Source organism: Lepisosteus platostomus, chromosome 9 (genome assembly GCF_059453375.1).
Source record: "Lepisosteus platostomus isolate fLepPlt1 chromosome 9, fLepPlt1.hap1, whole genome shotgun sequence".
Lineage (NCBI taxonomy): Eukaryota > Metazoa > Chordata > Actinopteri > Semionotiformes > Lepisosteidae > Lepisosteus > Lepisosteus platostomus.
Window position 1 is genome coordinate 4,990,043 of NC_142619.1, and position 15,255 is coordinate 5,005,297.

The following is a 15,255-nucleotide window of genomic DNA, read 5'->3' on the forward strand; positions in this document are numbered from 1 at the left end:
GAGCGTAGGAAAAGCTCAGGCTGAACAGATGTAGTCCTTCAACACTGTCAAGACACTGAAGAACCGTTCGTCACAGAGAAAACAGTGGGCAGAACAGAAAAATAAAAGAACTTCTAACTCCTTTTTGTTCTTTGTTTTGTTTATTTCGAGAGAAATGCAATTAAAAGAAGAGGAGATAAAACGTGGGAGGCAAAAAAAAACTCGCATCGACAGCTCATTGGTCTGAGTCGAAATTCAGCTGCCTGGAGCACGCAGCGTGAGCGAGCGACGGACTAGAAAAAGCAAAACCGCAAAGAAGTTTTCTACGCTCGAAACAAACGCTCGGCGAACTGTGTGCGTCCTGCTCTTTATGTGAAAGTTACCGGTGGAAACATCCTTAAAAATGCCAGTGGCAGGCGGAGCTAAATGCATCAAATATTTGTTGTTTGTCTTCAATTTCATTTTCTGGGTAAGTTGCCGGTTTGCTGATCTTTGGATGGAATGGAGTTAAGTTTTTCGGACTGTCCGCTCAGACAGGTCATCATACTGTAGATCTGATGGACTGGGGACGATAAGAAGCTCGCTGTTGGCACACATGGCTCTTTCTGTGTTTAGAGGAAAAACAGCAACCGCATACAAGAAGTGAGATCTGAGAGTCGCAAAAACGATTCACACCGAATTTAGGAAAGCATCTGTGCTTATTTTGATATAGCACTTTATTATTTTGTGTGTGTCTGTAAGTGAAGAGGCGTAACTTTTAAATACCTTACTGGGGACGCATAAAATGTACGCTACTGAAACGCTCATATTTAAATCGTCATTTTCCTGGAGATCGTTTTTGAACGGACTTCTTTTGTTGAAGTGAAAATGCTACAGTAAATCAGGCTGCTCCGCTATCTGGGATTAGGAGCTTGTCGCCTTCCTGTCATTTTGATCAGTAATGTGCGACACTGTTTTTTTTTTAATTCCTGTTTGGCACAGAATAGTGATCGTGTGCAGTGTTCATTGCAGTGTGAATTTTTACCGTCGATTTGCAGATAGATACTGTACATCGGAGCAGGCCGAAAAGATGGGGAGATGGTGAAGTTCTGTAAAGCGTATTTTTATTAATTCGAAGGTGTTGGATTAGCATATCTCTGTAGCCATCATATGCCCTTTATTTCGTGCAGTAGTTAGTCTTATTTATAAACCGAAATCCCTTCTCCCATTGAATGCATTAATACACTGTTTATCAGATAATAAAGAAACAAGTCCAGACGCCTGCTATACGATTGCTTTTAATCTGTAGGACTATAAATAGAAATTGCTAATCCCTTGAACAAATTAAGATTACAAGGCCTTCATTACTGTTGGGTGTTTCCTGTAGACAGCCATACATCTGTAGTTAGGGAGTTAAATGTGTGGTTTGACAGTGATCAAAGGCAAACGTCTAAGTTCCTTTTTTCTCTGTCCAATATTTAAGCATATTGTAATACTAAAAAAAAACGTGTTTAATCATCAACAACGCCATCGTTTGTTTGTTTGTTTGTTTGTTTGTTTTTTGGTTTGAATTAATCAGAGCTGCCAAAAAGGTAAAATATCAACTTCCAACAGTCGACAACAAAATCTTCAGTCTACACATTTCTCCTGTTCCTGTTAAGACCCGTGACATGACCTTTCATAGACAGATTACTCCGAGTGCAAAAGATTAAAAAAACCGATGTGGTACTGTACTGTTTGCATTGAGATCTTTCAAGTTTCGAAACTGGCTTCTCTGTATGATTTATTACAAAGAAAACCAGACACAATACTGCTGTTTTTTTTTTTTGTTACAACCTAAATTGCATTAAAAATGAGGTGTATTTATTAATAGCTTCCAAGACATGAATGATCATTCGTAATCCTGATCCAGTTTATTACTATAGAGCTGTTTATTACTTGGAGAGATTAAGCACTTTACCACAATTGTGTGTATAATTCAGCTTTGTTTTGCTTTTTTAAGTGTTTTCAGATATTGAAAGTTTAGAAAGGTTTCGAAATGAGCCCCAAGATATCATACTTGGTTTCAAAACATCCTTCACATAGACATCTAGAATTTGCACTGTTGGGTTCTTGCAAGAAATAAAAAACTGTTTTTTTCTTACTTGTTTACATCATTGTTTGGTCATCTACCAAGAATTGTTTGGACAGCTCTAGTGGAACCAAAAAAAAAACAGACAGAGCAGTTCTATTTGCAAGGTTTCTTTTGCCGATAATACACTGTGACCACAACCAAGTAAAGAGTGAAGAAAACACTGTTAAAATCTAATCAACCAAACAGTTAAATTACTCAATAAAAATAGTAATTGAAGTAAACTATGTAACAGAACATTACCACAAAAAGACGATCTTGCCAACTAACCAGGAATGGTGCCTTTTGGTTTTTTACCATCCCATATTTTCTGTATATTCCCATATATTCCTATGAAACTTCACCTGGATTTCTGGGCCCACTAAGTTAAAAGAGGACTGTTTCTGTAGACACCAGGGCCCGGGAGCCAAGATGGAAAGTATACTTAACTAAGAAAAAAAAGAAATGAGAATTGTAAAGAGATGGAGTATTTCAGCAGAGAAGACAGGGAAACAGTACAGAACTGGCAGCTGTTAGTTTGAGATAGTTATGCTGAATCTAAGTTATAGGTGGGTGGCATGGTGGCACAGTGGTTAACATTGCCATCTTACAGCGCTGGGGGGCTAGGTTCAATCAATTTCTTGCACCTGGGTGTCCTTCTGCGTGGAGTTTGCATGTTCTTCCTGGGTTCTTGTGGGTTTTCTCCAGGTGCTCCGGTTTCTTCCCACAGTCCAAAGACATGCTGGTGGATTAATCGTGTTCTGGAAAAACTGGCCCTGGTATGTCTGGGTGTGTCTTGCGATGGACTGGCATCCCAACCACCCCAGCTTGTGCGCTTTGCTGCAGGGCTAGGCTCAGGCCCCCCCAGCTGCCTTCTAACGGACAACATGGGTGAGAAAACGGATGGGATGGTTTCCTTCCGATTTATACGATGGAATAAGTCAAAAATATGCCCCGTGCTGTAGAAGGAACTCCATCACCGCAGACCATCTGCTAGTTGCTCAGCCCTCGGTTTTGCAAATCTAATTTTGCGTAAAGAGACTTATGAATCAAAGCACGAGATGCGGGAATCTCCCTTCGCCGGTTTGCTTAGTGTTGGAACTCACAGTGCACATACAGTGGGAAAAGGTCAAGGTTGTTGTGCAAGTTGAGTTCATTTCCTTTTTGGTGCCTTTTTAGTGCCTTTCAGGACTGGTGTCAGTGTTGCATCATATGGTGTCATGGGCTCCATTACTTAAGTATTGTCCTTGCAATCGTGGCTGATTAGCCTTCTTCTAAAGACGCTAGTGTTGGAATGAAGCAATGTACAGTTACTCACCAAGGGAAGTTGAGTGTTTGCTGGGCCAATCATGAAATCTCCAGATCAGATGCTCTCAGCTGGGCTACATAGAGCACAAACAGCATTGTTAAATAGTGTACAAATGAGCACGCAAAAGGTTCTGCACGTGCCGTTTCAAGTCGGGCCGATTACGAAGCAGCACTGTGGCGTGCTTTGCGAGATGGAAAAGTAAAGCACGTGGGCAGAGGATCGAAATACTAAAAGGTGTGTCCTGCTTAGCATTGTAAAGATCCAGGTGAGGGCTAAATGAGTCTTACAGAAGACTTCAAGGTGAAGAAATGTGAAATTGTGTTGCGAGTCATGACTGCTTCAGTCAGTTTAAGGCTGATTCAAACCTGCAGAATGTGAAGGAGTGGTGGCGCGGCTGTTGCTAGTTTCCTAAACTGTTGTTTGAGGTAATGAGGAGGGCAAATGTTTGCCAGGCTCATTTTGAAATCTAACTCCTGAACGCACCTTCGTTGCTAGGGAGGAAAAGAAAACTGCCGTGTTTTAAGGCGACTAAAGATGATGTAACTCTGTTGACGCTGTTATTGGGGGGTAATACCGCAGAGAAGTACAAAATCAAAACCGCTCGTGTACCAAACCTAAAAATCTCACCTTGAAGAGATTTTGGAAGTCCTCTTCCTGTGATATGGAAGGCAAGGCCAAAGGCCTGAGTAGGCCAGAATTTATCCTGGCAAGAGGCATAGGCTCTACAGGAAGTAGGAGGAGTTCAAATTAAGATCACTGGTACCTGACGATAGGTGTGAGTGAAGGGGATCAGATTTTATTCACACCTCTCACACTTTAGTGTGTGAGGGATGTTATTTACTGTATGACAGTAGTTCAAGTAAGGAGCTATGTCAGCATGAGTAGCCTGCAAAGGAACAAGTAAAGGTTTATTCCATGATGAAAAGAAACTCAGTTGTGGAGCCTCCTTCTTCTTTACCTGAAGAAGGCTTACAGCTGAAACACTGTTTCTTTTCTTCTTTTTTTCAGCATGGAATAAACCTTTACTTGTAATTTATTATATATAACTAGGTGATTTAAGTTCACTAAAGATGGAAGATGTACCCACAGATTTCCATCCATCCATTTTTGCTAATACGGGGTCAAAGCAAGGGTAGGACGCCAGTCCATCACAGGGCACACACAAACAGACACACGCATACTCACACCAGGGGCAATTCTCCCAGAAGCCAATTAACCCACCAGTATGTCTTTTGAAGAAACCGGAGCATCGGGTGAAAAATCACATGAACATGGAGAGAACATACAATAATAATAACATCACTTTATTAACCCTTTACAATTTCTTGCATAAGGAATTATCTTTTGTCATACCCCAGCTTGCTCTCCATGAGACACACAGAGCGTGTCAGAGCGCAGGGTCTACCATTGTACGGCGGCCCCTGGAGCAGTTGGGGTTAAGGGCCTTGCTCGGGGGCCCAACGGAGTAGGATTCCTCTGCCGGCTGCTGGATTTGAACCGGCAACCTTCCAGCCACAGGCGCAGATCCTTAGCCACAGAGCCACCGCTCCACCCCAAACTCCACACAGACAGAATCCCTGGTCCAGAACTGAATTCAGTGCCCCAGCACCGTGAGGCAGCAATAGTAAACCACAGTCCCACCCACCCCATTTGCCGAGAATTGCGAAAGGCAGATATGATTCTATGTCATTAAAGGGACGAAAGCAAATCTGAAAACTACAGACTAAGCTTGTCTTTACCAGTATCCAAGTAAGTTATGGAAACAATTGAGCTTCACCAAGACTGCTTCCAAAACAGTGACCATTTAAGAGATGATGGTCCTTCTTAAAGTCTCAAACTAAGAGCATTGCAATAATACAGGAAACTGCTCTTGTGGACATCTGTAATGGGAAATGACTGAAATAGCTTTCTGCAGTCAGAGGCTGATGTCAATGGCTATGATCATATGTGTACACCAGAAGCTTAGTTTTCTCCACGAAGAAAAACTGAAACTCTACCTGGGAGGATGCAAGTAATTATGTGCCACAGGCATCTGTTTTAGGCATGTTGCTCTTCCTGATCTACTATATATTATTTTCACTTTCTATTAGGTTCAAATACTGTTTTCAAACTAGTTCTCAGATAATGCAAGTTGCAAACTGGCAATGCAGCAAATAGACAAACGATGGATTGGGCATATGTTTGGAAAATTCTACTTAACTTTGACAAAGGTACTGTAGCATGGGGCTGTCTGGTGGCACGGTGATTAGCATCTGTGCCTTGAAGCACTGCACCTGGAGTTCTGTCTGTGTGGAGTTTGCATGTTTTCCCCCATGTTTAGGTGTGTTTTCCCCAGGTGCTCCGGTTTGCTCCAACAGTTTAAAGGCATGCTAGGAGGTTAATTGGCTTCTGAGAAAATTGGCCCTTGTGTATTTGTGTACAGTATGTGCCCTGTGATCAACTGGCATCCCATCCAGGGTGTATCCTGCCTTGCACCTGTTACCTGCCAGGATAATCTCTGGCTCCCCTGCAACCCTGAATTGTAGAAAATGGACAGATGAAAATGAAAAGTGATCAATCCGTGTAGTAGCAACATATACCATATACAGTATATTGCACAGGCGATTCTCAACTGCAGAAATCTAAGCATGAAGGGAACTGAGTGTTTATGTAAATTCCCCCATGACTGTGCCAAGACAATATAGAGAAGTAGTGAAAAAGCCAGGCAGTAATTCTTGTGTTTATAGCAAAAGGGGTGGAAAGTAATGCAGGCACATTAATCTAAAGTAACTTGCCATACTAAAAAAAGAATTTTAGAGCTTTAGAAAGGCTTCATAAAGGACAGTTAGAATCAGCACTGAGCAAAGACTAGTGGGAGTATGGAACAGGCTTCCCAGCCGGGTGCTTGGAGCCTAATCTGCGGACTCTCTAAAAACAACTGGTTGAAATTTTAGAGTCATTTTGTTACTCAACTACAAACCAAGCAAAATGGCCCAAACAAAACTGATATCCCAGGAAACCTCTCCGCTCTGGGTCTGTGTATAGTAGAGAGTTTGACAGCTGACATCAAAATATCGCCTTCGTGGTCTTAAACGTTGCCAGCCCAGTCGGTCAGGTAATTCCCTATTACCTTCAGAGGAATGTGGTTTCGGTCAAGAAGTTGTCCGAAACTGTCCTCTTTGACATGCAAAAGCTTTGAACTTTTCATGTTGAGCAAGAGGATCTTTTAGTATTGCAACCGGCCAACCTCTCTTGTGTAATTTACCAATCTTTAACCATTGATTGAGAAAAATTTAAGGATTTGGGCATTCCAAGACCTAAGGCAGAGACTGTTTCCACTAATTTTCTATGGACTATTTTCACAATGACACTATCCTGCGGCAGGGGCTCAACCTAAAGAGCAGTGCCTCACGTTTACTGTATACTTCTTAGAAAGGCTATAAAAATCGTGGGTTAACCATAAAGCCTATAAACATTTCTAAAATGTCACTGACTGCAATCGCCCACTCAGCATCACAAATTCTAAATGCGTCACGTTAAATTTATCCCGATGTGGGCCAGGTTTAAATGATAATTTTGACCCACATGCAAATTATACACATTGTACAGGGGGACAGCTTTCTGGTTACTAGAGGTTTCTTCTACTTCGAAAAGGAATTCCACATCAAAGTGCTAAGCTAGTCTTTGGTGATGGGTGGGTGAGTAGAAGCTTAGATTTAATACAAGCCTTAGACAAAATAACTACCACAGACAGCAGTCTGAAAATAAAAGCTCAGAAACCAAACCAGATTTCGACTGAAAGCAGATTTCTTAAACAAGAGATTGTCTCCAGCCACCTGGAACTATCCGAGAGAGACTTTTAACATTATCTTCTTTCATATTTAGCGCAAATTCTATTTTTCTACAGCATTCTGTGAAATTACAGCATTATCACTTCCACGTATTTTCTTAATGGTGATATTTAGTCAACAGCCATGTGACAGTGAGTCAACAGCCACAGGTGCCCAGTTCAGTATCGGTCATGTGATTTTTAATTTATTCTGCTCACATTGGGGTTTTTTTTTCCATTCTGTTCAACGGAGTCGTCACCTGCTTCCATGTTCTGGGTGAGGACCCAGTGCCTTTCATCTGGCAAGACTTGTGGGTATTCTTTTAAAAATATGAGCAACTAAGTAAAATCACCAGTGTTTTACATACTTCAGTCCACTCCTCTCCTTGTTTGTTCACAAGTTAATGAATTTCTCTCCCAAAGCCTCATGACTCAGAGCCTTCCCATAACTCCCACAAGCATTGGATTACAGTGTTTTCCTGTCCACAGAAATACACCCTGTGAAATGGAAAATACAAATAAACCAGGAAATGACACATACAGAAAGTGACGATCATCAGTAACTTTCAGCAATTGGGCTTTGTTCGGAATAAAATGATGTAAAAAACTTGAGATTACATAAAGATTCAACCAAAGCTCAAAGACGCCATTATTAAATGAAATATTTTAAAATATTGACATGGTAATATTTGTTGCACGGTAGCTATTAAATCCTGGTTAGTAGCAGACTACAGAGCCACCTAAAAATTCCACAAAAAAATAGTTACATCAGAGTAGAATAACAGTAAACAAATTCCACGTTTTAATAATACAGCACAAAGTAGGAACACCATTCCTGAAGATGTGGGTTTTCTTTTAGCAACAGAATTGAAGTTGACAAGGGGGTGAAGGCATCAGCAGGCGTGATAATGTAGAAATAATTGAGAAACATCTTCAATACAGGATAGAAACAAAAGTTCAGACGTCTCTCCTGGTGCATTATGGGATTATGCTGCTTGTTGACGGATCTAACAGATGTGTTTGTAACAGATGTGTTTTAGTTCTTGCTGGGATCTGTTGGCGGAGTTTTTTTTTTTCCTGGGAGTAATGGAAAATCCCGGTGTGTCAAAGAGACATACATTACAGGGGAATACCCGAGGGATTACTGAGGTCAAGGGTCCAATTTTACTGTACTTCCAAACAGCTATGCAGTAATCTCTTTCTATCAAGAACTGAATCACCTGCACAGATAATATCCATAGTTGCTTCAATTTATTCTTTTTTTCTGCATTAATCACATCAGAGAGCCTATACAGATTTCTCCCTTCTGACAATGAAGCTGCCAAACAGTCGCTTCATGACATTCCTCTGTAAGTGGGAGTAGGGCACGGCTTTTCTTTACTTAAAACTGAACTTTAATGAGCTGGGTTTTAAAAGGCGTCGGCACAAGTGTCTGGTTTCTGTAAACATCCATGTACAGAGTGCACAACAGTTCAAAATTTCAATATCAAGTCAGTCAGCAGGTAAAGCACTTCTAGAGAAGTGTAGTATAGCCACACACTTCTCTTCTGCTTTCCAATTTGGACACTTCAAGAGAACGCCATTTAATCAACTAAAAATCAATATTGGATTAATGTTTAATGTTGTATAAAGACCCATATATCAGTAGCTCTCCAGAATAATTCTGCATTGCTTAGGCTGTATCTAAGAGCTGTGAATTGTGGACAGGCCTCCAGCATCCCTGGGACAATGTATTTCTGTAATTAAATTGATCATTTGTACCATTAATTCTTCCCCAGGCTTCTGGGCTAGTGGTCCTGGGAACCAATTTGTCCTCCTCTTAGTCCAGGGGTACCAAACTCTGTCCCTGGACTAAGTCCCTGTAAAACACAGTTTATTCTGGCTTTTGTTTCCACCTTAGTGGTCAGTTTAACAATTAAGAGTTCGAGGTGTGTAGGATTTTCCTTAAGATATTTTACCTTTAATCACTCAAAAAAAATCACTTAAAGTACAGTTATCTATAAAAGCCAGATTAGAAATTAGGTTTGATTAGAAACTAGCCAGATTGGTAATATTACAGTTATGTAGATAATCAGATAGTTAACTAAGAACTCCGATAGACAAACAACAGCAGATACTAAGCCTTTCAGGATCAGAGTCTTGACTCCCTGCCTTAGACTCCTACAGAATACAGAAGTTTTAATATTCATCTGTTGATTCACTGGATACGTTTTAGTTTGATTGGCATGAATGATTGATGTTTAGATTAATTTTGGAATGATTGGCTTAGGTGAAGAGCTATTAATTCTGTTCGGTGATTAACAAAAGCATTTTAGTTTTTTCAACAAATAGAAACTGTAAAAAATTTCAATTTTTCTTTTTCCTATACTTTTATTTTTCTATTATACCGCTTTTTACTTCCTTGTAGGACTTACTGCTGGTCAGTCAAACCTTTAGATTCGAGATATCGGATTGGAGCCTTGGAGCCCACGGATACAGTGCCTTACAAAAGTGCCCTGCCAATGAATTCAACGGAATTTTGTTTTCCAAGGAATAGATTTTATGGCACAGTGGTACAGTGTATAGCATTGCTGTCTTGCAGTGCTGGGGCCCTGGATTCATTTCCTAAGTGTGGAGTTTGTATGTTCCCCCTGGGTTCACATGGATGTCCTCCTGGTGCTCCAGTTTCTACCCAGAGTCCAAAGAGAATCTGGTAGGTTAATTGGCTTAAAGGAAAACAAGCCCTGGTATGAGTGCGCGAGTGTGTTTGTGCCCGTGTGCCCTGTGATGAACTGGCATCCTGTCCAGGGTGTATCCTGCCTTGAGCCCATTGCATGCCCGGATAGGCTCCAGCGCCCCCACAGTCCACTACTGGATAGACCGGTTAGAAAATGGATAGATAGATAGAACCAATAAATATTTTAAGCTGAACACTATGTGAAGGAGGCTGAAGGATAACAAAATCTACAAATGAGATAAAGTGAAATTCTCTGGTTGCTTAAGTATTTGCCTCCCCAATTAAGCAATTAACTGCTCTCAGCATTTTTTTTTTATACAGGTCTGTACCATCCTCATCCAATTTGTCTCACTGTCCTGGTAAATTGTTCAGGTCCTGACAAGTTTGTTTAGGCTTGCAGGATCATCAAGCTTTGCTATTGGACTCAAGTCCGCTCTTATCCGACCACTTCAGTGCGTTCTTGCCCGTTCCTTTCAGGTCCTTGTCCTGGACTGCACTCCGGGCAACTGCAGTAGGTTTTCCTCTAGGATTCACTTGGACACTGCACTACTTATCCCTCAGTCCCTGCTTATAAGAAGCATGCCGATATCATCCACCAGGCGAGACAGCTGAGATGGTCCAGGTTAGGCAATGTGCTCTTCTGGCCTTGCAACCGATGAAATACTTCTCATTTAGACTGATGTTTTGACCCCATAATATCACCTTCTGCCACATGTCTGTAGGGTATCTCATATGGGATGAAACATGTCTTTTGCATTAACAGCATTACCACTCAGAAAAACAGGCCCCAGCAGAGGGACCGGGATTTGATACACAAACAGAAATTCCCATCTCGAATGTACTGCAAAACTTTGGAAACTTTTTTAAATCACTTTTGACTTCACAGCAACATTGTTTACCAGTTTCCTTCCTGCCAGGCTACTCAGTTAAGCCAGATCTCAGTAGCATTCAGTGGTGTAATATAATTCCACTTGTAAACTGTTGATTCAAAGGGAAAGTTATTGTACTTATTGTGCTCTTTACCTCTTTATACCTGATTGGTTTTAAGAGCTCCTTGGTCTTCCCCTTGGTCTTGGTTGATTAATTTTGGGAACATTTACTATCAAGGGTAACATACAGAGAGATTAATTTACTGTGAAGTTAAACCATTTTGATTACACCCAGAGAGAGGCCATTACACCTCTTTTGCGACCTGTTCAGTTTTTCTTTTGCACCTGAACTTATTCAGGGTTGCCTGGGCTGAGTAAGAGTTGAGAATCTTTTAAATAAAGTTAAACATTAAATTGATCTCCATTCTGCCATAATTTTTGCTTAATCCTTTCGCTTGAAAAAGCTCATGCAGATTCTGTTCTGTTTTAATCAAAATTCGATTTAAAAAACTAGAAAAAAGAGAAAAACTGTAGAAACTTTGCAGGGGCTGAATACATTTGCAAGGCACACATATTACAAACACAGTATACTTTATATTAAAGCAATAGCTATAATTTATAATGACATTAGCAATACAACAACTGATTTAACTGGGCTCCGCGTTAAGAGAGTTTCATGAACTACTGACAAATTGTTAATCTAGGGTGTTATTCTCGATTCAGAACAGTATCTTTTTGCCTCACCGTTTATAGGGGATTAGGGTTTATTTGATGTTTAGCTCAGGGTTGACTGTGGTAGCTGCCCAAGATCGTAGATACTTTCGTAGTTACTCATGAAAGACTTTCAAATTAGTTAGGCCCGTTTGCTGGGAAGCCAAAAAGAAACAAGAAAATTGAACCCGTCTTCACTCTGAATTTTAATGGTCCTGCTTCTAAATAAAACTAAGTTTTTGTCAACCACCAACATTTGGCTTATATTTCCAAAGCCGCAGAGTTCTAAAAATTTACACAATTGGGTGTAAGCACCACCTGCCTTATTTCTGAAGAGAGATCATAGCCACTGACAGACAAACATTAAAAATATATTAAGTTTCATTAAATCATTAATTGAGTTGCTGCAAGACAGTGCATCTGCCAGGTGGTCTTTACTGTCGTCTACTTTTCTTATCTAGTACAGTGGATAAAATAAAGTCCCCTTTATAATGACATTAGGGGGTTCCTTTGTTAAGTAACAGCTCTCTAATTAACCGAAAGGCCCTACTGTAAGTGGCTGTACAGCAGTTGTTGTGATGAATACTATCTAGTGAAATGTACTGTGTATACTATAATATTATGGAATGTTATGCGATATACAGTATGGCTCACTCTCTATTGCATTCAGTCCACGTTGGACAAAAGTGCAGGTTTAATAACTAACTGCAAGCATTTTTAAAAATGACATTGACCCTGTGCTATTAAATGGAATTCCTGATGTTCTTTAGTGAACTGCAGAACACAATCCATTTAAAAGCCATACATCCATTATCGGAAAACCACTTATCCTGATCAGGGTCTCAGCAAACTGGAGCCAATCCAGGAAGCGTCGTGCACAGGGTGGGACTAACAACACATGACTGCTCTCTCCCTGGATACAACACCACTTCATTACAGGGACTGGAGAAAGGGACAGTCACCACACCGAGTCAGCTCTGTCCGCAAGTGTGAGTGCCAAGGAAAAACGCACGTGCGCACAGAGAAAGCATGCAGACTCCAAAACTCTTTCCGAGTCGCGACCTATTAACACATCTGCCCCTCAGGGCTGTGTGAGCTCTCCAGTTCTGTTCACACTTTATACAAATGATTGTACAAGCAGTAGTCAAAGCAACTTCATTTTCAAATTCTCAGATGATACAGCTGTGCCTGGCTTAATGCATAGAGGTAGCAGCTCATATACATGTTAGAAATCCAAAGGTTTGTGCAAGGGTGCATCAACAATAGCCTGATTTGGAATTTTGAAAAAAACAAAACAAATAGTTTTCCATTCCAGAGCAGTTGGTGATCACTCACGGGTAGTAATCCACAACGAATTTATCTCTCAGGTCGATTCATATAAGTACTTAGGTGTACACATAGACAGTAACCTGTGCTGGACTACTCGTGTTAAGAGTGTTTGCTCCAAAGTTCAGCAGCACTTATATTTCCTGCGAAGACTAAGAGTGTTTGGGGTTCGACAGGAAGTAACGCCACACTTTTACCGTGCTGTAATCGAGAGCATTATCAGATATGGTATTACAGTGTGGTTTGGCAATTTATCAGTTCATTTAAAATCGCAAATTGCCCGCCTCATCCAGACAGCTTTGTAGGTCATGGGAGTGAAACAGCACCCCTCCCTGCAGCCAATCTTGGAAAAATCCATAATCAAACACGCAGGAAAAATTCTATCAGATCCTTCCCACATCCTCAATTCTGAATATCAACTTCTTCCTTCTGGCAGACGTTTTAGGGTTCCCAAATGTAAGTCAAACAGATACAAACATCCCTTTGTTCCACTACCCATTAAAGCTGTCAGTGCAAATGTCAAGGATGAACACAATTTTGACTCTTACAACCCACTTGAGTGCGATATGTTTTGTGACGTGTTATAAATGTTACATGTTGTTATGTGTTATACTGTACATGTGCAATGCGTTTCTTATTTTTTGTAATAGAATAATGTGCAATGTTTGTCTGTTGATCTTTTTTTTATTATTTGCATTCTTTTTAAATGATCATTCTTTTTTCATAGCGACTCATGAAAGACTTTCAAATTAGTTAGACCTCTTTGCGGGGAAGCCAAAAAAAAAGAATATTGAACGTGTCTTCACTCTGCATTTTATGGAAGTGTTCCTGCTTCAAGAGAAAATTGAATTTTTGTCAACCACCACCATTTGACTTATATTTTCAAAGCAGCAGAATTCTAGAAATCCACACAACTTGGTGTAAGCACCACCTGCCTTATTTATGAAGAGCTATCAGACACCGACAGACGAACAGTAAAAACATACTTGAGTAGTTTGCTAAGGATTTCTAAATTTGCAACCGTACAGTTATTATTGTTAAAAGTGTCCAGATACTGCCTAGTCATGGACCACAGAATGGTCAGTTTTTTTAGTCTTGTGGATTATACCACGGCTGTCTTTATTGCTGGTGCACACATTGAGAAAAACAAGCAAGCATCTGCTAACTTTTGGTATATTGCAATTAGGGTAGGAACAGAAGTTTAGACTCATAGTTGTGATTTTAATCTTGTTGGAGCAGAAATGTCCTCACGTTTATATTCCTAAGTGAATCGTTGGGATTCCGTTTGGATTTTTATTTTTCCAGATTTCCAACTTGCAGAATTCACAGCTGTGTGCAGAGCAGTAGTACTATGCCTTTGTGAGTCACAAGAATGTCACCCTGGAATGGATAGCCCCTGTGAATGTTAAGAATACAATTCAGCTGTAAATGGTTTTCTATGCGAGCGCATCTACAAAATGAAAGAAATACACACAGTGTATTCAGGCTTGTGCTGTGCTTAAAACTTGTTTAAAATTCATTACCTGACTGAAGGACATTGGACCACAGGGACAAATATATTTATTATGAAATCATGCGAGTCACTTATTGCACACCGAGGCCAGTCAAACAATTGTGCGATTTATCTTTTGCAACTGGACTAATTTAGGTTTTCCTTTGCAAAGGAGGTGAATACATATTCAATCAACATATTTTAGCTTTTGATTTTTCTGTGTAGGTTTTGCTGATAATTTAACTCCTTTCACCCATACATTGTCAAAAATGGCATACATCATTCATAATTCATCAAAACGAGACATCAGCACAAGTGTATTCATACTTTTGGAAGGCATTGTGCGGTCACATTTCTTCAAATTAATAATCAAATGTGATTTCCTGACAAGGTGACATTTCATTTCTTTCACCCTTGAAAGCGTTTGGGTTGAGCATTCACGTCTTGATGAGACATATCCCGACGCCATTTACAAATCATTTGTAATTCAACACAATGGGACATCATTGAAAATGGGGTGGATGTGTTTGCAAAGCGCTGCGTACTTAAAGATGAAGTTTTTAGAAACTGAAAAGACGGATTGGTTCCACAGTCCTTACTACAGCCATACATATATGTAAGAATTGACACTGTTCCTTTGTTGCAAACATGTAACATTATTATAGTATTCAATAAACACAGCACTGAAATTAGCAGACAGAGGGACTTTCTGAGTAAACTGAGAATAGAACATGACATTAAACAAAACTGCTGGTAATACAGTAAGTCCTAAAATGAAATGTTGGAAGTAAACTGGTGAATGGCTTGGGCTTTCCCCCAGCTGTGATGCAAAACCTGTACTTTGTTTTATACCAGTTTTTTTTTTTCATTTTTAAAATTCAGTGCGTGAATACGCTGGGCATATCCCATATCCCGCTGTCTTAGAGATGGCTCTCAGCCGTTCATTTTCAATTGCT

The 15,255-nt window shown here is 40.2% G+C and overlaps 1 protein-coding gene across 1 annotated transcript in view; it reads left to right on the plus strand.

The window, feature by feature from the left end:
* The first annotated feature begins 256 nt into the window (after positions 1-256).
* cd9b (CD9 molecule b) overlaps positions 257-15,255 on the plus strand; it is a 40,008-nt gene continuing 25,009 nt past the window's right edge. Inside the window, exon 1 of the mRNA XM_088646641.1 lies at positions 257-448. Within this exon, the coding sequence (XP_088502767.1) occupies positions 383-448 (66 nt within the window). The 5' untranslated portion in view covers positions 257-382. The remainder of the gene's footprint in view (positions 449-15,255) is intronic.